Source organism: Oncorhynchus kisutch, linkage group LG23 (genome assembly GCF_002021735.2).
Source record: "Oncorhynchus kisutch isolate 150728-3 linkage group LG23, Okis_V2, whole genome shotgun sequence".
Taxonomy (NCBI): Eukaryota; Metazoa; Chordata; class Actinopteri; order Salmoniformes; family Salmonidae; genus Oncorhynchus; species Oncorhynchus kisutch.
This window is the reverse complement of record NC_034196.2, coordinates 7709900-7732667: the sequence shown is the minus strand read 5'-3', so window position 1 is coordinate 7732667 and position 22768 is coordinate 7709900. Positions and strand designations below refer to the sequence as shown.

The 22768-nt window shown below is 42.8% G+C and overlaps 2 protein-coding genes across 4 annotated transcripts in view; one reads left to right on the top strand and one right to left on the bottom strand.

The window, feature by feature from the left end:
* The window catches only part of man2a1 (mannosidase, alpha, class 2A, member 1), a 71916-nt gene extending 61464 nt beyond the window's left edge, over positions 1–10452 (top strand). Inside the window, exons 18-22 of one of the 2 annotated variants that reach the window (XM_020457462.2) lie at positions 4118–4259; positions 4564–4697; positions 4925–5116; positions 6417–6530; positions 7156–10452. In XM_020457462.2, the coding sequence (XP_020313051.2) occupies positions 4118–4259; positions 4564–4697; positions 4925–5116; positions 6417–6530; positions 7156–7308 (735 nt within the window). In that variant the 3' untranslated portion in view covers positions 7309–10452. The remainder of the gene's footprint in view (positions 1–4117; positions 4260–4563; positions 4698–4924; positions 5117–6416; positions 6531–7155) is intronic. The other variant, XM_031803115.1, reaches the window with a different exon arrangement.
* tmem232 (transmembrane protein 232) overlaps positions 9762–22768 on the bottom strand; it is a 19908-nt gene continuing 6901 nt past the window's right edge. For both annotated transcript variants that reach the window (XM_020457465.2, XM_020457466.2), the window contains exons 7-13: positions 13205–13353; positions 12871–12997; positions 12460–12637; positions 11947–12125; positions 11011–11330; positions 10825–10903; positions 9762–10416 (exon numbers count right to left, since the gene is read on the bottom strand). In XM_020457465.2, coding sequence (XP_020313054.1) covers positions 10231–10416; positions 10825–10903; positions 11011–11330; positions 11947–12125; positions 12460–12637; positions 12871–12997; positions 13205–13353 — 1218 coding nt within the window. In that variant the 3' untranslated portion in view covers positions 9762–10230. The remainder of the gene's footprint in view (positions 10417–10824; positions 10904–11010; positions 11331–11946; positions 12126–12459; positions 12638–12870; positions 12998–13204; positions 13354–22768) is intronic.

Below are 22768 nucleotides of genomic sequence, written 5' to 3'. Positions count from 1 at the left end.
GTGTTGGCTTTAGGGATGACCAGTGAGATACACCTGCTGGAGCGCGTGCTACGGATGGGTGTTGCCATCGTGACCAGTGAGCTGAGATAAGGCTGAGCTTTACCTAGCATGGACTTGTAGATGACCTGGAGCCAGTGGGTCTGGCGACGAATATGTAGCGAGGGCCAGCCGATAGAGCATACAAGTCGCAGTGGTGGGTGGTATAAGGTGCTTTAGTGACAAAACGGATGGCACTGTGATAAACTGCATCCAGTTTGCTGAGTAGAGTGTTGGAAGCCATTTTGTAGATGACATCGCCGAAGTCGAGGATCGGTAGGATAGTCAGTTTTACTAGGGTAAGCTTGGCGGCGTGAGTGAAGGAGGCTTTGTTGCGGAATAGAAAGCCGACTCTTGATTTGATTTTCGATTGGAGATGTTTGATATGAGTCTGGAAGGAGAGTTTGCAGTCTAGCCAGACACCTAGGTACTTATAGACGTCCACATATTCTAGGTCGGAACCATCCAGGGTGGTGATGCTAGTCGGGCATGCGGGTGCAGGCAGCGACCGGTTGAAAAGCATGCATTTGGTTTTACTAGCGTTTAAGAGCAGTCACCCCTGATATTTAAGATATCACAGACACATGCATAGAGTGAAGAAAACACGGACAAAGAGCAACCGTACACAAGTTATACACGGTGGAACATTTTCATTTCTAGTAGGAATGCACAATTACAGCCTTGTCCCTAGCTATCCCGTTGTGAGAAAGCACTCCACAATATAACGGAGCCACATATACCAGAGCAAATACTGCTTTTCTTGCTTCTGAACTGGAGATTTCTATGCGAGACTGTGCATGGACATTGAGCATGTCAACAGTTACGACAAGAGCAATTAACTATGATACAAATGGCTAGTAGCATTAGCTTGACATCAAATGTACATAGAACTGGCTGAATGGGGGTATATTAGATGTCCAAATTCGTATAAATGACTTCTTGGACGTCTTCATTTTGTCATGACAAAGTTTTGAATTGAAAACGAAGTCAGAAATGCAGATTTAAACGATTACATTTTGTTCAGGGGAGAATCTTTCGACAGATCAGTGTCTGAGCTCCTTTGCCAATTAGACACTCTGCCGTAATTCTAGTGAGAGGCAGTGTTTTCCCTCAAAATCTCCATTTGCATGGTTTTGGCAGTCGGACCTTACGTTCAGTGATTAAGAGGGATTTACTGCCATCAGAGATTAAATATATTTTTCTCCGACATGCAACACTTCATGCAAACAAACAATAGACAACCCAGCTGAACAGCTTCCCATACCCATTGTAGTCAAAACAAAGACGGTCGGCTTAAGATCCCACTCAACACACTGGTGATACAGTATGTGTGGGGCCCGTAGTTTTTCCCTTGTAGGATAAACTGTGGGTCCTTGTTGAAGCCTTTAAAACTTCTTAGGGATAGGCTTCCCGCTAGCGGGACAACTTCCTGTGAATCTGGAGGGCGCGCAATTCAAATAAATAATCATAAAAATGATGGATATTAAACATTTAGGTACATATAAGTGTCTTATATCGGCTGAAAGCTTAAATTATTGTTAATCTAACTGCACTGTCCCGATTTACAGTAGCTATTACAGCGAAAACATGCCATGCGATTGTTTGAGGACGGCGCCCCACATCAAGATATTTTTCCACTGGTACAGGTTTCATACATTTAAAAATAACGATTAAATATTCACTTACTTTTTGAAAATCTTCCTCTGATTTCTCACCCAAAGGGTCCCAGCTATAACATGTAGTGTCAGTTTGTTAGATAAAATCCTACTTTACATCCCAAAAAGTATGTTTAGTCGTTCAATGTGCAGAGAAAATCTACCTCTAAACTTTGTTTCAACAAGTCAAAATACATTTCTATTTATTCCTCAGATACCCTAAAATTGTAATCAAACTATAATACTTCTTACGGAAATAAGTATGTTCAATAAGAAACCGATTTTAGCAGTGGGGTATTGTCTTCATCGGGCGCGCAAACACAAATTTCCAAGACTGTGTCCCTGTACGACAACTGATATTTCTTATTCATTTTTGAAGTTACAAGCCTGAAACATTGAACAAAGACTACTGACACCCTGTGGAAGCCATATGAATTGCATCCAGGGAGCTAATTTTCAATATGACCTTTTACTTGCCTTTCGTCTCTCTCAAAAAAAATCTGGTTGGTTTTTCTTTAGATTTTCTCCTACCATATCGATTGTGTTATATTCTCCTACATTATTTTAACATTTCTAGAAACTTCAAAGTGTTTTCTTTCCAATGGTACTAATTATATGCATATCCTGGCCTGAGCAACAGGCAGTTTACTTTGGGCACGTCATTCAGGCGGAAATGGAGAAAAAAGGGGCCTAGCCCTAACTAGGGCCTTAAGGTTTTCCTAGTCAGGTCACGTTGTTCCTCAACATCACATTGATATGTGACCAGAGACGGAAGAGGTAGTGAGACAGCTTTTTTTCTGGTTAATCAATGAACTAAGCAGACCAGACCCAGCTGCTATCGCAATGGTGCCTATGGGAGAGTCACCCCTTAAGCAGACCTGTGACATTTTTTTTTTCAATGGTAAAAGTCATCAAATCAAATTTTATTTGTCACATACTTCGAAAAAACAACAGGTGAAGACTAACAGTGAAATCCTTACTTACGGGCCCTTCCCAACAATGCAGAGAGAAAAAATGTAAATTACAGGGGGAAAAATGATAACACAATAAATAAATACACAATGAGTAACGATAACTTGGCTATATACAGAGAGTACCATAATCGATTCGATGTGCAGGGGTACAAATTACTTGAGGTAAACATGTACATATAGGTAGGGTTAAAGTGACTAGGCAACAGGACAGATAATAAACAGTAGCAACAGCGTATGTAATGAGTCAAAAGACTTAGTGCAAAAAGGGTCAATGCAGATACTCCAGGTAGCTATTTGGTTAACTATTTAACTAACCATTTCGCAGTCTTATGGCTTGGGTGTAGAAGCTGTTCAGGGTCCTGTCGGTTCCAAACTTGATGCATCGGTACCGTTTGCCGTGCACTAGCAGAGAGAACAGTCTATGACTTGTGTGGCTGGAGTTTTTGACCATTTTTGGGGCCTTCCTCTGACACCGCCTGGTATAGAGGTCCTGAATGGCAGGGAGTTCGGCCCCAGTGATGTGCTCTGCTGTACACACTACCCTCTGTAGCGCCTTGCGGTCGAATGCCAAGCAGTTGACATACCAAGCGGTAATGCAGCCAGGGTAGGTAGCCTAGTGGTTAGAGCGTTGGACTAGTAACCGGAAGGTTGCAAGTTCAAACCCCTGAGCTGACAAGGTACAAATCTGTCGTTCTGCCCCTGAACAGGCAGTTAACCCACTGTTCCTAGGCCGTCATTGAAAATAAGAATTTGTTCTTAACTGACTTGCCTAGTTAAATAAAGGTCAAATTTAAAAAATTTAATTGTCGTCTGTCGTGTCGTCAGGAAACTTAATGATGGCTTTGGAGTTGTGCGCGGCTGCGCAGTCATGGGTGTACAGGAGGGGACTAAGCATGCACCCCTGGGGGCTCCCGTCTTGAGGTGGATGTGTTGTGGCCTACCCTCACCAACTGGGGGAGGCCCGTTAGGAAGTCTAGGATCCAGTTGCAGAGGAAGTTGTTCAGTCCCAGGGTTGTGAGCTTAGTGATGAGCTTGGAGGGCACTATAGTATTGAACGCTGAGCTGTCTTCAATGAACAGCATTCTTTTTGTCCAGGTGGGAAAGGGCAGTGTGGAGCTCAATAAAGATTGCATAATCTGTGGATTTGTTGGGGCGTTATGTGATTCGGAGTGGGTCCAGGGTGTCTGGGATGATGGTGCTGATGAGTGCCATGACAAGCCTTTCAAAGCATTGCATGAATAAAGATGTGAGTACTACGGGGCGATAGTCATTTAGGCAGGTTACCTTTGCTTTCTTGGGCAAAGGGACTATGGTGGTCTGCTTGAAACATGTAGGTATTACCGACTGGGTCAGGGAGAGGTTGAAAATGTCAGTGAAGATGCTTGCCAGCTGGTCAGCGCATGAGTGGGACATCTTCATTTATCCACCATCTTTGATGTGATTTTCTTGCAGATCCAGTCTAGAAAAACCATGGCCAAACTTCCCCTCCAGGCAAACTTTTACCCCATGACCAGTATGGCCTACCTTCAGGACCCCGGCACCAGACTGACCCTCCTCACCGCACAGTCCCTGGGCTCCGCCAGCCTCAAGAGTGGTGAGTGAAGGCCTGGGGATTTGTTTTCTGTTGTCTATTGGAAGGAGGGCATCAGTACTTTAATTGTCCAGGAAGATGACATCCCTGCTCGGTTCTAAGATTACCATCTGTACAGTACATAGTGTCATCTGCTATTTTGGCACCAGGATGTGAAAAGAAGGAGAGATATGACTTGATTTAAAATGAGTGCAGTTTCTATCGTGCTGTTTCTTGCCAAGCAATACATGTATATACACATTTCTGTTATGTAAACAGAAGGCAATGTGATATTGAAATAGATCAACTTTGACCTTTTCCCCTCCAGGCCAATTGGAGGTGATCATGGACCGTCGGCTGAACCAGGATGATAACCGCGGGATGGGCCAGGGCGTCCTGGACAACAAAGTTACTGCCAGCTCCTTCCGCCTGCTACTGGAGAAGAGGGCCAAGACCGATGGGGTACTAATACCAGGAATTTGAAGCAATTTTGTCATTTTCGTAGTTACTGTAGAGTGTAGCTCTATTGTAGGTTTACTGAGGTTCACTGACAATGGAGACTTGATTAAGACGATTAAGGTTCAAACATTGTCATTATAGTACATTATGATCAATCCTCTCTTTTCCCAGTTACTTTTGCACCAGAGTATTGCCCTAACCCGTCCATGTCCCTGCTTTGATATTTCCAGGGGGAGAAACTCTCTACCCTCAGCTACCCGTCTCTGCTGAGTCACGTGTCGTCGCTGTACCTGAACCACCCTCTGATCCCCATGGCTGTGAGCACGGAGGCAGAGTCCCGGTCTCTATCCCCCTTAAGCCCTCTGGCCTCATCACTGCCCTGTGACGTCCACTTGGTCAACCTACGCACCATCCAGTCCAAGGTGAAGGTTTTCGTATTGCTACATAATACTTTCTTCTCTTTTCTCTCTGTGGAGCATAAGGCCGCAACAAGCCGTACATCCTGTTGCTCTTTTACCTGTGTAGTAATGTTTTCATTTACCTTGCGTTAACAGGTTGTTACCTAGTGATTTAATCATTGCGTTGTACTTGCATATTCATGGCGTTCGGGACATTTTTCGAATGAACCCGTTCCTTATTCCCCAAAAAAGAAACGCTCACGTCATTTGCTACTGTATTCAAACGATTAATTACTATGTAACATGTTAATACAATGCTGTTGACACAGTACTTACAGTGGTACTACATAGGAGCAACTCCTTACAAAGAGTTACCAGGTTTTCTAAAGTGATGAGTGCACCGCTGTGCTCTCATAGTCATTGTCTTTAATATGATTAAGTGCATCCCTGACTGTATGGATTACCCTGGCTGTATGGAATACTGGCTTAATTGCTTGTTAGAACAAAACACACACTCAGCACTCCTCCAAGGGGCTCTCCATTCATTTCCTTATATAATCTCTGTAAATATACACTACATCTGTATGTTGTAAGTCTTCTATGATCTCCTCTGTGTTGTTGCATGGCCCATCAACTCTGATGACACCGCCGTCTATCATGTCAAAGATCGAGCTAATTGTTCCGGGGATCTGCCGACCAATTTGCTCGATTATCGATTGCACAGGCACGCTCGGACATCCAATTTGACTCTGAGAACAAATCAAAAGAGGAGACGGGCAGAATCGTTGAATGTGTTTTCGACGAGGGCTTTTGTACTCATTTATACAAATACTCACATGATGACACCACTGCCGCTACTACCTACTACTAACACACTTAGTATGCACTGTGGCATCTCCATATACTCAGCCAGGAACTGTGGATGTAAAAACAAAAAAAACTGTTTCTGCAATGGGGATGAAATTGACTGCAGTAACCCTGTTTCAGAGTCTGAACCTGGGTTCAAATACTATTTAAAATCTTTTGATCTTTCTTGCCTGGTATTCCAGATAGGTGGGGTGGTGTTTGCGGTATTGAGACTATTCTATTGGTCCATTCATCCAGACTAGCTCAATAAAGCACTGATAAAGTGTTTGAAATTATGTAGAACCGTATTTGAACCCAGGTCTGTTGCAGAAGCAGCACCTCGAACATGGCTGTGGAAATGCAGCTGACCTGTGAAAGGGTGGTCTCTATAATTGCCCCAGTGTTTAGGCTGAAGGGGGGGGGGGGGGAGAACAGGAGGGGTCTTTATGGGGACTGAAGTTTCTCACTGGTCCTACAGGAGGAAGGGGGTGGGCCGTCGGACGAGGCGGCTTTGATTCTGCACAGAAAAGGCTTTGACTGCGCCCTCTCGAATAGGAACACAGGGCTACTGTGTGCCACCACGCAGGGGAAGGTAAGGCCTGCCACACACATGCCGGCACACTAGCACACACAGGAACACACACGTTATACACACACACACACACAAATGAAAGTTGTGATCAAACACTTTATTAATTAGTGATTAAAGGGAATTTTAACCTGAGGGTTGCACGCGATGCTCTTTATTCAAGCAGCTAGTAGTGTTACAGAAATTAACTTCCCCTCCAGCAAAAAAGCTCAAGAGTCACTTGCCACAGAAAATATGCAGTGAGGAAGGAAATTCCTTTCATTACATTTCCTCCTTTTCCAATGTCATGACAACTGTAACAATGCAACCATAATCAGTTTAAGTGAATACTTATCTCTCTCCAAGTGGAAAATCAAGGCTGTTATGACCAAGAGTGTGTTTATTAGAAAATGGCCAGAGTAGATGGTGAAATCTCTGTTGACCCAGGCACTTAATCTTAATATATTTAATAAGCCTGTTAAGTGTCCAGTTATATTAATAGCTTCTAAAAGGAAAGGGTATTTCATCGTGATCATCGGTGTCAATATTTTTTATTGAACCTATCCATCAACGCCTTTCATAATGGGTTTTCCTATTCAAACATGCGGGTATAATGCCATTGTTCATGTTTGGATTGGTTTTCTCACAGATCCGCATGGAGAAGCTGTTTTCTGAACTGAAATTCCAGAGCATCACCCCTGCGTCTCTTACTCTGATGCACACGCCTGAGAAAGGGTCGAACCAAGAGGAAATCAGCCTTAAGCCAATGGAGATCAGCACATACCGTGTGCAGCTGACATGAGCGCTGGCCAGAGAGTCGGTGATCGCCACGGAACATGCCCAACATCCGGCCTCTGTTCCTGTGCCGAAAAAACATAGTCAGCGAGGCTATGCAGAAGCCTGAAATGCATAGGACATCCTTGGAACAGACAGAAGGAGGGAAAGAGGAAGAAGAGAGGGAGGACGAGAAGGAAGGAGAGAGGTGGAGAAGGAAAGAGAGGCAGGAGGAGAAGTAAATGGAACTTGCTTAAGCTTAATTCTACAAGTGCAATATTATATTGTTTGAGTCCAGTATACCTAGTTATGCTGCAGTCTCAGGTTCTGTATGTGTTGGGAACGTTTGTGTTGCAATTTCACATGAACTCACTCTATTGGGAAGACCACATGTTCAGATTTCCTTTTTCCACAGATATGATTTTGTACAATGTGATTCTTTGTTTTCTTTATACCGAGGTATGGCTTCAATCATAGTGAATATTGCTTCATGTCCTTGGCGTGCCTGAAAAAAGATTTGAAGGCCAACTGATTCTAAATATTAATTCAATATTTTTTTAGCGGTCAACATTTATATGTGATAAATTGTTAATTGCAAGTGAGATCTTGTTTTGTTGTTCGTTCCAAAGAGCAAGAAATGTGCCTTATTTCGCAGTTTTATAATGAGCCTTATGTACATATCTTTGTATGTTGGTCTTGGGAGAAAATTGTCACTTACAATTTGCTGTCGATGCAAAATGAATGCATTTCATAGTTGACGTCACAAGATTGACATGTGGTACATTAATTGATATGGGTCTGTTATTGTGACCTTCATACAGTGGGGAGAACAAGTATTTGATACACTGCCGATTTTGCAGGTTTTCCTACTTACAAAGCATGTAGAGGTCTGTAATTTTTATCATAGGTACACTTCAACAATGAGAGACCGAATCTAAAACAAAAATCCTGAAAATCACATTGTATGATTTTTAAGTAATTAATTTGCATTTTATTGCATGACATAAGTATTTGATACATCAGAAAAGCAGAACTTAATATTTGGTACAGAAACGTTTGTTTGCAATTACAGAGATCATACATTTCCTGTAGTTCTTGACCAGGTTTGCACACACTGCACCAGGGATTTTGGCCCACTCCTCCATACAGATCCTTCAGGTTTCGGGGCTGTCGCTGGGCAATACAGACTTTCAGCTCCCTCCAAAGATTTTCTATTGGGTTCAGGTCTGGAGACTGGCTAGGCCACTCCAGGACCTTGAGATGCTTCTTACAGAGCCACTCCTTAGTTGCACTGGCTGTGTGTTTCGGGTCGTTGTCATGCTGGAAGACCCAGCCACGATCCATCTTCAATGCTCTTACTGAGGGAAGGAGGTTGTTGGCCAAGATCTCGCGATACATGGCCCCATCGATCCTCCCCTCAATACGGTGCAGTCATCCTGTGCCCTTTGCAGAAAAGCATCCCCAAAGAATGATGTTTCCACCTCCATCATGCTTCACGGTTGGGATGGTGTTCTTGGGGTTGTACTCATCCTTCTTATTCCTCCAAACACGGTGAGTGGAGTTTAGACCAAAAGGCTCTATTTTTGTCTCATCAGACCACATGACCTTCTCCCATTCTTCCTCTGGATCATCCAGATGGTCATTGGCAAACTTCAGACAGGCCTGGACATGCACTGGCTTGAGCAGCGGGACCTTGCGTGCGCTGCAGGATTTTAATCCATGACGGCGTATTGTGTTACTAATGGTTTTCTTTGAGACTGTGATCCCAGCTCTCTTCAGGTCATTGACCAGGTCCTGCTGTGTAGTTCTGGGCTGATCCCTCACCTTCCTCATGATCATTGATGCCCCACGAGGTGAGATCTTGCATGGAGCCCCAGACCGAGGGTGATTGACTGTCATCTTGAACTTCATCCATTTTCTAATAATTGCAGCAACAATTGTTGCCTTCTCACCAAGCTGCTTGGCTATTGTCCTGTAGCCCATCCCAGCCTTGTGCAGGTCTACAATTTATTATTGATGTCCTTACACAGCTCTCTGGTCTTGGGCATTGTGGAGAGGTTGGAGTCTGTTTGATTGAGTGTGTGGACAGGTGTCTTTTATAGAGGTAACGAGTTCAAACAGGTGCAGTTAATACAGGTAATGAGTGGAGAACAGGAGGGCTTCTTAAAGAAAAACTAACAGGTCTGTGAGAGATAGAATTCTTACTGGTTGGTAGGTGATCAAATACTTGTAGGTGATCAAATAAATGCAAATTATTTACTTAAAAATCATACAATGTGATTTTCTGGATTTTTGTTTTAGATTCCGTCTCTCACAGTTGAAGTGTACCTCTGATAAAAATGACAGACCTCTACATGCTTTGTAAGTAGGAAAACCTGCAAAATCGGCAGTGTATCAAATACTTGTTCTCCCCACTGTATATGTACTGTGGTGAGTGATAAAACATTTTTTGTTGCTTTACACAGCTACAACATTTTTTTATTTTTTTTATCACATCTTATGATAACCTCAGTGCAGTATATCTACTGCTTCAACAGAGATGTGCAACGTCCTCACTTACACCACCTCTACTGTCGTTTTGTGAAGCTCCTCTTGGTAGAGCACACAAGTCGGATGTTTTGTTCCATTCAATCACTTGCAGGTAAAGGGAAACTGCACTGCGAGTTCACTTGGAATGTTCACACAAATTTCTACCAATGTTGCTCGCTAAGAGTCACATTTTGTCAATTTTTTTTCTATCTTTCTGTAAATATAATGTGAGATTAAAAAAGGATGAAACCCAAGTTACCTTGGCCAATTAAATGAAATAAAGTGCATAAAACAATTTGCACTTGTTGTAAGACACTATTCCCTCCAAAATAATGCTAGCTGCAATCACCATGGTAAAAATGTTTTTGGATCAGTATTATAACAAAGAGCATGGCACAAGTCATGTATGTCTCTTTCAGATTCAGATTTGACCTCCCATTTGTTGATATTCAGGCAGCTCATATGGTTTGGTGTCCTTCTTGACTTTCTCCACCCGCCTCCTCATAATCTCTTTGAATTGTTCCTCTTTTTCCTTTTGTACTTTCTCTAATTCATTTTGTTCAGCATCTTCCTCCTCTGCCATTTTGATCTGTAGTTCTTTTTGCCACTGTAGTGAAATGAAAATACAATTGACTTGAATTTCCGTCCCAACCATAGTTATTTTTCAACCATCATCAGAAATTACAATGACTTTGATTAAGTTAACACTGCTAATATACTAAACCATGCACAGTAAGGGTTGGCTAATACGCTTTTAGCAAGAGAACATCCTCAAAAAGCAATCAGGGTACAGTATATCCCCAGGCACAATGCCACCATAAGGAACACATCACACACACTGGAAAAGGACATTCATTTCTAATTACACTCTATGATTTGTTATTGGCACATCTCTATTTATGCAAGGGACATTATCAATACAAAATTGACATTCATAATTGTAATCTGCATGTATCAGGTTTGTAATACCTTGCGTGAATCACTTTTTATGTATGCCTTAATGTAATGCTCTCACCTGGTCCTCCACAACTCTCATCAAGTCAACATCTGTACGTGCATTGAAGTCCATGTAAGTTTGATGTTTCTTACTTTTTCTAGGATAAATGTAATGACATCAATTACATTTCACTTCTTTTCCATAGTTACATCAAGTATTGTAGTCATAACGTAGAACAATTTAGCCAAAATCTATTTCCTGTACCCCGGGGCACTGTGATATTCCTCTGGATGTCTGGTTGGATGCTGCGTCTTACTGGCAGGGCCAGGGACTGTTTCTTTAGGCAGTGGAGGACAGGCTTCCAGCCTAGGCCTGTTGGAGGGAGGTGGTGGTTCCTTCTTGGCCTTGGTGTGGGGGGTGAGCTGGAGAGGCGTGGGGGGGAGGTAGAGCTGAGAGAGGGTACATGCTAACCTCCAGGTGATCAGTTGGCCAGGTAGACTAGCAGGTATGCTAGAAGCAGAGGTAGATGATGATGGCTTCCCTCCCTCACTGAGAAGACTGCTCTCTGAAACATTAATTTCAGCCTAGGAAACAAATAAAAGAGCACATATATATTGCAGTGCCTTAACTTTTGTTTAAGTCATTTAGTAGTTATGCATTTCATTTGCAAAAACTTGGACAGAGTATTAAACAATGCCATGGTAATAACCACAGTAATGATAAAATATGCTAATCTTTAATTGGATCCATAAATCACCAAAAACTGCCTTTGTTCCCTTCGTTTTGATCACAAGTAAGAACCAGTTTTACATTTTTTTCTGATGCAAATTATATTTCAGCTAACAATACATGTGTGAATAAGAAGCCAAGTTGCTGATTCTGTTTGGATTTTAAGACTGAATCCTCTCAGTTTACAGGTAATTGATATTCGTTTTCAGAATCTTCCATACTATATATAGACTGACAAATTTCAGGACTTTCAGGATTTTCCTAATGATGTTATTCAGCTCCAACCTGGTAAGCAGATATGTTTGTGCTTTAAACAATACTAAAGCAGTTGTATATGAAAAGTCAAAGACATCTCTTTTCTTTGAGAGTAAGTTGACATTTGAGAGGAATAAGGACCAGAGTTTTTCCTGACCATGTGACCGGACTAGGAAAAGATCTGCACCTTAAGAGATATCAAAAACAACTCGGCACCTCTATAACCCGGGCGGCATCTCCGACTCTCTGGTCAGTCTCTTGGCACAGGTGTTCCTGCAGAGTGATCCAGGCCACATTCCTCAGCCCTTCCTGCAACACAGCTCCGCTGAGCCCTCGGCATACGCACACCAAAGCCTGAACAGCACTGTAGCGCAGCTGCCAGGCCTCGGCGCCAGCTAGCGAATGAGCAGATGACACCACACTCAGTGAAAACCCTGACAAACTGGAGACCAGGATAGGGAATTACTGCTTTAGACTTTTGGTGTAAAGATAATGGCTAACGCAAGCTGTTTCATTGGATCGTACTCTTGCTTTAAACTGTAATGTATGCAATGGAAGTTTAGGCTAATAAGTCATATAGGCATAAAATCTGAAGATGATGAAAACTCTATAACTCCCACAAACCAAAACCAAAACAAATGTGGCTATTTTTGTACAATGCTCATATTTCAGTGTTTGTTTGCTTGTTATTCCACTATCTCCATCCGTCATGCCACTTCCTGGACTTACAGTGGTTCAGAAGTTTAAGCAGTCCATCAGTATTGTGATATCCTGGAGGGGTTTGACTGCCCAGCAGAGCTGTTTTCTGTATCTCTGCATTGCTGCTATGCTGGCATATGTCTGCTAACACAGTGGTATAGATGTGTTCCAACTGCCATGGCCAGCAACCACTCTGAGACATACCTTCCTGGAAAAGAGAATGACATACTTTTAGCACGAATGAAAGAAATGAAAAGAGAGAGAAGTTAATTTAGTGTGTGGATTATGGGCCGGCATTACCAGAACCAGATTTAGCCTAGACCTGGGCTAAAAAAATGCTCAATGGAGAATCTCCGGTTAAAATAACTTTTAGTCCAGGACTAGGCTTAATCTTGGTCTGGGTAACCAGCCCGTAATATGTATGGCAGTTAATAGCTTTACGTTTTCTTCTATAATCCCATCCAGCTCTGTCTTTGGGTTGATGTGGAGACTCATCAACATCTGAAGGCACAACAAGCTGGACTTTGCAGCCTCACCCAGAACCATTAATCCCAAAGCACAGTCCACCCTGGATTTAAAAAAGATTAAATAAAATGTATTCATTTACAATAAAACACTTTGATTTGAATGATTACACAAGTATTTATGACTTGATACTGGTATAAAATAAACATTCATATATTTATGAAGAATGATACGTCAGGAGTAATGTTGCACTAATGAAAACGTTTGACTGTTGGAGAGAACAAGATTACAATACACAGCCCAAACCAACCAGTTGTCTTTCTGCAGCTCCTCTCTCAGCATGTTGAGGTGCTGTGCCACTTGGGAGAGCTGGCGGACATTGTTTTGTACGCAGTACCAACTGAGAAGACAATGCCAGAGCACCTGGTTCATGTCATACTCCTGACAGTCTGCCTGAGCCTACAGTACACAACAGATCACATATGGAAAGCATCAGGACGTAGCTATGGGATATGCAAACAGCATACAATGGGTGGGTCTAATCTTGGACGTTTATTGGTTGAAACTTTATTCCAGCCTGTGTCTATTCCACAAATTACCACCGGCTAAAGCTATGACTTTGAAATGCCTATTTACTCTGTTCCATCTCACTGCGCAATCCACTGTCTCGTCAACCCAGCCAGGCAATTTATATGAATTGCTCAACTTGATCTCCGCTGTACAAATCATCTTGACATTATCTCCGGTTTCTCTTAGACTAGCAACTGGTTTTCAATAGCGGATATTTGTATAAACCTTACTGTCTCACTGAAATGTGCAACATTGTTTCAGTATTGAAATTCGACCTCTAGCTGTCCCATAGTAATAAACTGTGTAAGGGTCAGGATGAGAATGACAGGCGGGCAGCTTTTCTCAGCCAGGTGAAATCATGAATCAGCTGGCATAATTTGTATGACTATAGGGAAAGAATGGTCGATAGAAAACAGGTCGAACGAAACAAAATGCAGCTAGTTTGCAGCTTCAGTTTGAAGTGATTGTGTTTGCTGTGTTGTTGGCTAGCTCCTCTGAACAATAGTGTCCTGATGAGAGAGCACATTTTCTATGCCAGGCGTAATCGCCCATCATAAGCTCATTGATGGATGCAGATCTGCCAACTCTCACACATTGGCAGATGGACACACACATTTGACCCTCTTCTCACGCATTGAAAAGTACTGCTTGTATTTTTCGAATTAGTTAACTGTATAGTCAACGCGTTAACTTTTCAACTGTGCTCCAAATAGTTTTGAAATCGGAGCATCGGCGCCTGCAATTTAACATCACGAGCGGAACCTCTACCGTCCTGTTTTGCAACAGCACAGTGAACAGCGGCACATTGAAGCATATGATTGGTCTAGTTATGTAAGGGATCAAGGGGATTGAATGCATGTTTTAAAGAAACACCCCTCAAAATTAGAGTGTAGCTGAATGCAGACGAGAATGTTCTCGCTGAGTTTATAAAACTGTAAAAGGAGCAGCACGGTAGTGCCGTTTTATGTACAATGGCAACAAAAAAAAAATTGCTGTTACTCCCGTCACTATTATTGCAGAATGCAGCCTTTTGACAGCATGTACTAAAGTCGATTTAATCCACACTCGCATTAGTCCCCTCGTATTAGTCCCTACTCCCCTCGAATTGGCATTTAGGCTGTGACAAAGACAGATTTACAGCAGTGGCGGTCACTGTCGTTTATGATGACGGGTGACGATTCTTTTTTCTATTACAGCATGTTTGATGACTGTCATTCATATTCCATTCACCCAATTCAATGTAACATCGATAGGTTTAGGCTACTGCATGATAACATTTTCCCTATACCCATCACGAGGTTGCTACAACCTAGCCTGAATGAAAGTTTACAACATAGGTGCACACAGGTTGAGAGAAAAATTTGAGATGACAGACACATGGACCGACAGTGACCCATTCAATACCGCCTTGCACATGCTTGCCTGCTCCTAGGTTATCTAGGGTGTAATCATTCGTCCAACAGTTGCAAACGAGTTTCTATTGGACAAATTCTGGTAATTTTTCCCCGTTTCGTTTAAGACATTTTATTTGATTTTTTTTTACAGAATCGGTGGAATGAATACCCACCTGATCATGCTGTTACGAATCCCTTTTGGCCCGACAGTCTAGGGGGGATGGTAATGAGACCCGTAACATAACTCAAATTATATTGCAAATTATAATTGTGACAAAGTAAAAGTGTGAACGAAATAACCAGGACAACTGAAATCTACCGTCAAACTCAAAGTTTATTTATAAACACACGGTAATGGGGGGAGCAGGAAAAGGGGCTGAGCTGGACCCAAGGAAAGAAACAATAAATATACAAAAACACCCCTAAGCTAGACTAGCCTACTTTAGCAACAGCTAACTAACTAACCAAAAATACAGTGGGTGGTCCGCCCAGTTCTAACTAGTGTATTTAACAAAGTTCACCTACGGGTAGTGTATGCCCATGGGCAACTTGTCTTGGTTTCCCCCTTTTCCCACCAGCAACAAACAAACACCATAACCAAAAACAATACTCACAGGTGATGACAAAGTGCTATGAGGTGCTCAAACAAAAGAGAGGTTAAGACACAAAGCGAGAGTGAAACACAGAGACCTACAGACATGGCATTTACAGAGAGATATTAAGCTCCAGAGCAAACAAATGATGGGGTTTTTAAACCATGGGGAAGGAACTGTGATAGGGTAGGAAATAGGTGGAGGTGTGTCTTCTGATTGATGATTGATTGTTGACTGATTGGGGAGTGATGATTTTCACCTGTGAGGGGAGAACGAGAGAAAAGAAACACACACACAGGATAACTGTATCCGTAACAATGCATAAACACAGTTAACTTTCATAGCAGTTCACTTTCATAGCAGCCACATTGTATTCCTTCTCGCCTCTATGCATTCTCCTCCTCTCACAGTTTCCCTTTGTTTGTGGACTTCAATAAACAACACATCAGCTCTATGTGACCAGGCGAAAAAACCTTTCCAAGCCAAACCATGTCATAACCGCTACACACAGCATACATCGTTGTACCTATATTAGCTAAAGTAACATTCTAGTCAACATAGCTAATAAAACAAATACCTTAGTAAACCCACTACAATCATGCAGTAAGGTCACAGTGTACAGTCAGTAAGCAGTTACACCGGCAGGTGCCGGTGGCAATAAATAAATTAAACAAAAAGCGTACCTTGACATGGAAGAGTTCCAGTGATGTGTTGGATAGTCATAGCCACCTAGCTAACATAGCATTCCTCTGTTTTAGCCAGGTGTTGAGTAACTAAACAAGCCAGCTACATTTGCTAGCTAAGTAAGTGAAACTAAAAGTGAGGAAAAAATTACACTCTCACGCCCTCTCTCGCTTCTCCTTCATTTTTGAATAAATTCATATGTTGAAAACTGTTCAACTATTGTCTTTCTCTTTGAGTCAACTACTCACCACATTTTATGCACTGCAGTGCTAGCTAGCTGTAGCTCATGCTTTCAGTACTAGATTCTGATACTTTGATTAGGTGGACAACATGTCAGTTCATGCTGCAAAAGCTCTGATAGGTTGGAGGACGTCCTCCAACCTGTCATAATTACTGTGTAAGTCTATGAAAGGGGGTGAGAACCAAGAGCCTCCTAGGTTTTGTATTGAAGTCAATGTACCAAAAGGAGGATGGAAGATAGCTGTCCTCCGGCTACTCCATGGTGCTACCCTACAGAGTGCCTTTGAGGCTACTGTGTGTTTTAATAAATTATTTGGTATAGTTTTATCTAAATAGCTTTTTTAATGTTTTACCATTTTTATGAAATTCACTGAGGAGGATGGTCCTCCTCTGAGGCGCCTCCACTGACCTACAGTATGTTTTAGCAGGGAAGTTTGGTAGGGTGACCTTATTTGTAACTATGAAAATAATTTTGGAAAAACAGTTTTGAACCAAAAAGTGTAAGTTGATTCTAGAGGGGGGAATGAATATAACAATTCCTTGGCTAGGTTGTAGGGGCAGATTCATGTAATCTTGTCATCGGGAGATTTTATTATCTATTTACTTTATTTAGTCTGATCAGTGGAACAATTGTCATTCTTAACAATTGGCTAAAATAGAGGGTAGTTACTGTGCTTGTCACCAGGAACACAACCGTTACTCCCCACACTTATTCTATTATTCCACTTCTTCCCAATTTTGCCAGTGTAATCACATATCTGATATGCGTACGTCTTTGAAAAAGTATGATATTTGTATTACTATTGCAGCCATTCTTGGGACAGTTTTGAATAAGTCATACAAATAAGCATTGGATATTAAATGCTCCAGGAATCCAAAATCATTTTTGATATTTTAGTAACGTGCGCAAGCTAGGCAGAGATGGTAGGGGTCTTACAACTCATAAACACATATTTTGTCTATTTAGAGTAAGATGATGGAAAGGATCTTCAACAATATAGTAGGCATAAGTAGTATAAGGAAGTAGCAATGTAAGAGCTTTGGCTTGTGAGAGCCGGAACAGCTCATTGGGCAGGAGCCGATCTCCTGTTTCTGTGTAGCGTGAGGCATTTTGATGTAAAGTACACCCCCTGGACAGGACGTAAGTCTATTGCAGGACCTTACCACCTACATTTGAAGTCGGAAGTTTACATACAATTAGGTTGGAGTCATTAAAACTAGTTTTTCAACCACTCCACAAATTTCTTGTTAACAAACTATAGTTTTGGCAAGTCGGTTAGGACATCTACTTTGTGCATGACAAGTAATTTTTCTAACAACTGTTTACAGACAGATTATTTCACATAAAATTCATTATATCACAATTCCAGTGGGTCAGAAGTTTACATACACTAAGTTGACTGTGCCTTTAAACAGCTTGGAAAATTCCAGAAAACAATGTCATGGCTTTAGAAGCTTCTGATAGAGATGAAGAGATGAACATACTTTGGTGTGAAAAGTGCAAATCAATCCCAGAACAACAGCAAAGGACCGTGTGAAGGGAAAAGGTACAAAAGTATCTATATCCACAGTAAAACGAGTCCTATATCGACATAACCTGAAAGGCCGCTCAGCAAGGAAGAAGCCACTGTTCCAACACCGCCATAAAAAAAGCCAGACTACGGTTTGCAACTGCACATGGGGACAAAGATCGTACTTTTTGGAGAAATGTCCTCTGGTCTGAATAAAACTGTTTGGCCATAATGACCATCATAATATTTGGAGGAAAAAGGGGAGGCTTGCAAGCCGAAGAATACCATCCCGTTGACCTGGAGAATCCGCAACCCGCAAGAATTCAGAATCACACCCACAGAGGAGGAAGCCTAGATCAAATTTTAGAGCAGCAATGATGAGGATCACCCCAGATGCTCAGAGGCTGGCTCCTCCCAAGATTTTTTAGACCAGGAAGAGGAGCCACGCAGGTTCCCCAACAAGAGAGGGAGAGGACGCGGAAGAGGCCAACACGGAGGAAGAAATCAAGACTATCCAACCACACAAAGCAGGACCAGAACAAGGCTGTGATCAACATTTCTGCAGAACCCCTTTATGCTGGTTGTGTAAGGGTCTTGTCTAAAGGACTGTCCTTTGCAGCCACGTACTCAACTAATGAATTCAATACAAAGATTTACCTATTTTGTTTCTACATCTGAAGGCCTGGTACAAGCAAAACATTTATCCAACTACAGACACCGGTGTTTCAGGTCAGGCAGTTTCTGTGCCCTCAAAAACACCTTTCAAGCCCAAGTTCACCTTTTGTCCCATTTTCCAGAATACCACACTAAAAGGTCAAATTTACTCTAACCAAACACCACTAACCAAGACAACACAGATGTATTGAACAACATTAAGGAATTGAACAATATAGGTACAGCTTCATTTTTAGTCACCATGGAGGTGGAGTCTCTATACACCACCATTAAACACAGACAAGGATTGGCAGCTATGTACCATTGAGTACCTGGCCTGAAACTGAGATGCCTCCCACATAATTCTTTGTTTCACTGACTGAATGGACTCTTAATAATAACATCTGTCTTTCAGGACCATATTTTTAAACAAGTCAAAGGATGTACCAATAAAGCTTGCTATTACAGCCCTTCCTACGCTGGTTTGTACTTATGTAAATGGTAAAAATGACTTCATTTTGGATCCTTCTAAAAAACTGTTATTTGACCAGATTATATGTTTGGGACGGTATATTGATATTTGCCTGTTCTGGTCTGGCTCAGAAGATGAACTTATTTCCTTCCACCAATACCTTAACAACATTAACCCCAACATCAAACGAACTATGGAGTACAGCAAGGAAGACATTCATTAACCCCAACATCAAACTAACTATGGAGTACAGCAAGGAAGACATTCATTAACCCCAACATCAAACTAACTATGGAGTACAGCAAGGAAGACATTCATTAACCCCAACATCAAACTATCTATAGAGTACAGCAAGGAAGACATTAATTTTTTGGACCTTGACATCAGTAAAAATGACAAAGGTTGTTTTGCACACATCAATCTTTATGAAGCCTACAGATGGGAATACCATTCTGAGGACAGACAGCTTTCACCCCAAAAGGCTAAAAGAGAACATTCCATATGGCCAATTCCAAAGAGTCTGCAGAATTTGCGATCAGGGAATAGACTACAGTGTCAAATTGCTGAATTAGAAAATTGCTTCTTGAATCTCGGTTACAGTGCTCAGGTCCTGAAAGATGCATGTATAAGGGCCGGACGACTTGACAGGGGGAACTTGTTGCTAAGCACACCGTGATGTACCAGAGAGAGTGTATTTTGTTACAAAATACAGAACTGAAGCAGAGAACATGAAAATAATAATTCAAAAGAATTGTGGAATCATCCAAAGTGATATGCTACTATGCCAAGTCTTCCCTGAGCCACCAGTCATAAGCTTTAAGAGATGTCCTACCCTAAATGACAAATTAGTCCACAGCTATCTTCCGGGTGATTCTCAAAAAACTTGGCTAAACCACAAACCCAAGGGCTCTTTTAAATGTAACCAGTGAAACCATTGCAGTAATATGGAACAGAAGAAGTATTTTGTTGACACAGCTTCCATAATGGAGTATCACGTCAAGCATTTCATTAACTGCAAAACGACTCATGTCATCCAGAAGCTAACCAGCTAACTAGCTACAAGCTATTTAGTCATTGTTCGTTTTTTTAACCTGGATAACACTCGCCAGTCCAGCTTCCCTGCCCCATCCACTGCTGCCCCCTGGACACTGATCACTTGGCTACATAGCTGATGCACGCTGGACTGTCCATTAATCACGGTACTCCATTCTGCTTGTTTATGTTATATCTGTCGGCCCCGTTGCCTAGTCAACGCCATTTTACCTGCTGTTGTTGTGCTAGCTGATTAGCTGTTGTTGTCTCACCTACTGTTTTAGCTAGCTCTCCCAATTCAACACCTGTGATTACTGTATGCCTCGCTGTATGTCTCTCTCAAATGTCAATATGCCTTGTATACTGTTGTTCAGGGTAGTTATCATTGTTTTAGTTCACAATGGAGCCCCTAGTTCCACTCTTCATACCCCTGATACCTCCTTTGTCCCACCTCCCACACATGTGGTGACCTCACCCATTACAACCAGCATGTCCAGAGATACAACCTCTCTCATCATCACCCAGTGCCTGGGCTTACCTCCGCTGTACCCGCACCCCACCATACCCCTGTCTGCGCATTATGCCCTGAATATATTCTACCATGCCCAGAAACCTGCTCCTCTTATTCTCTGTCCCCAATGCTCTAGGCGTCCAGTTTTGATAGCCTTTAGCCGCACCTCATACTACTCCTTCTCTGTTCCGCGGGTGATGTGGAGGTAAACCCAGGCCCTGCATGTCCCCAGGCACCCTCATTTGTTGACTTCTGTGATCGAAAAAGCCTTGGTTTCATGCATGTCAACATCAGAAGCCTCCTCCCTAAGTTTGTTTTACTCACTGCTTTAGCACACTCTGCTAACCCGGATGTCCTTGCCGTGTCTGAATCCTGGCTCAGGAAGGCCACCAAAAATTCGGAGATTTCCATACCCAACTATAACATCTTCCGTCAAGATAGAACTGCCAAAGGGGGAGGAGTTGCAGTCTAGTGCAGAGATAGCCTGCAAAGTAATGTCATACTTTCCAGGTCCATACCCAAACAGTTCGAACTACTAATTTTGAAAATTACTCTCTCCAGAAATAAGTCTCTCACTGTTGCCACCTGCTACCGACCCCCCTCAGCTCCCAGCTGTGCCCTGGACACCATTTGTGAATTGATCGCCCCCCATCTAGCTTCAGAGTTTGTTCTGTTAGGTGACCTAAACTGGGATATGCTTAACACCCCGGCAGTCCTACAATCTAAGCTAGATGCCCTCAATCTCACACAAATCATCAAGGAACCCACCAGGTACAACCCTAACTCTGTAAACAAGGGCACCCTCATAGACGTCATCCTGACCAACTGGCCCTCCAAATACACCTCCGCTGTTTTCAACCAGGATCTCAGCGATCACTGCCTCATTGCCTGTGTCCGCTACGGAGCCGCAGTCAAACGACCACCCCTCATCACTGTCAAACGCTCCCTAAAACACTTCTGTGAGCAGGCCTTTCTAATCGACCTGGCCCGGGTATCCTGGAAGGACATTGACCTCATCCCGTCAGTTGAGGATGCCTGGTCATTCTTTAAAAGTAACTTCCTCACCATTTTAGATAAGCATGCTCCGTTCCAAAAATGCAGAACTAAGAACAGATACAGCCCTTGGTTCACTCCAGACCTGACTGCCCTCGACCAGCACAAAAACATCCTGTGGCGGACTGCAATAGCATCGAATAGTCCCGCGATATGCAACTGTTCAGGGAAGTCAGGAACCAATACACGCAGTCAGCTAAGGCCAGCTTCTTCAGGCAGAGGTTTGCATCCTGTAGCTCCAACTCCAAAAAGTTCTGGGACACTGTGAAGTCCATGGAGAACAAGAGCACCTCCTCCCAGCTGCCCACTGCACTGAGGCTAGGTAACACGGTCACCACCGATAAATCCATGATTATCGAAAACTTCAACAAGCATTTCTCAACGGCTGGCCATGCCTTCCGCCTGGCTACTCCAACCTCGGCCAACAGCTCCGCCCCCCCCGCAGCTACTCGCCCAAGCCTCTCCAGGTTCTCCTTTAGCCAAATCCAGATAGCAGATGTTCTGAAAGAGCTGCAAAACCTGGACCCGTACAAATCAGCTGGGCTTGACAATCTGGACCCTCTATTTCTGAAACTATCCGCCGCCATTGTCGCAACCCCTATTACCAGACTGTTCAACCTCTCTTTCATATCGTCTGAGATCCCCAAGGATTGGAAAGCCGCCGCAGTCATCCCCCTCTTCAAAGGGGGAGACACCCTGGACCCAAACTGTTACAGACCTATATCCATCCTGCCCTGCCTATCTAAGGTCTTCGAAAGCCAAGTCAACAAACAGGTCACTGACCATCTCGAATCCCACCGTACCTTCTCCGCTGTGCAATCTGGTTTCCGAGCCGGTCAAGGGTGCACCTCAGCCACACTCAAGGTACTAAACGATATCATAACCGCCATCGATAAAAGACAGTACTGTGCAGCCGTCTTCATCGACCTTGCCAAGGCTTTTGACTCTGTCAATCACCATATTCTTATCGGCAGACTCAGTAGCCTCGGTTTTTCGGATGACTGCCTTGCCTGGTTCACCAATTACTTTGCAGACAGAGTTCAGTGTGTCAAATCGGAGGGCATGCTGTCCGGTCCTCTGGCAGTCTCTATGGGGGTGCCACAGGGTTCAATTCTCGGGCCGACTCTTTTCTCTGTATATATCAATGATGTTGCTCTTGC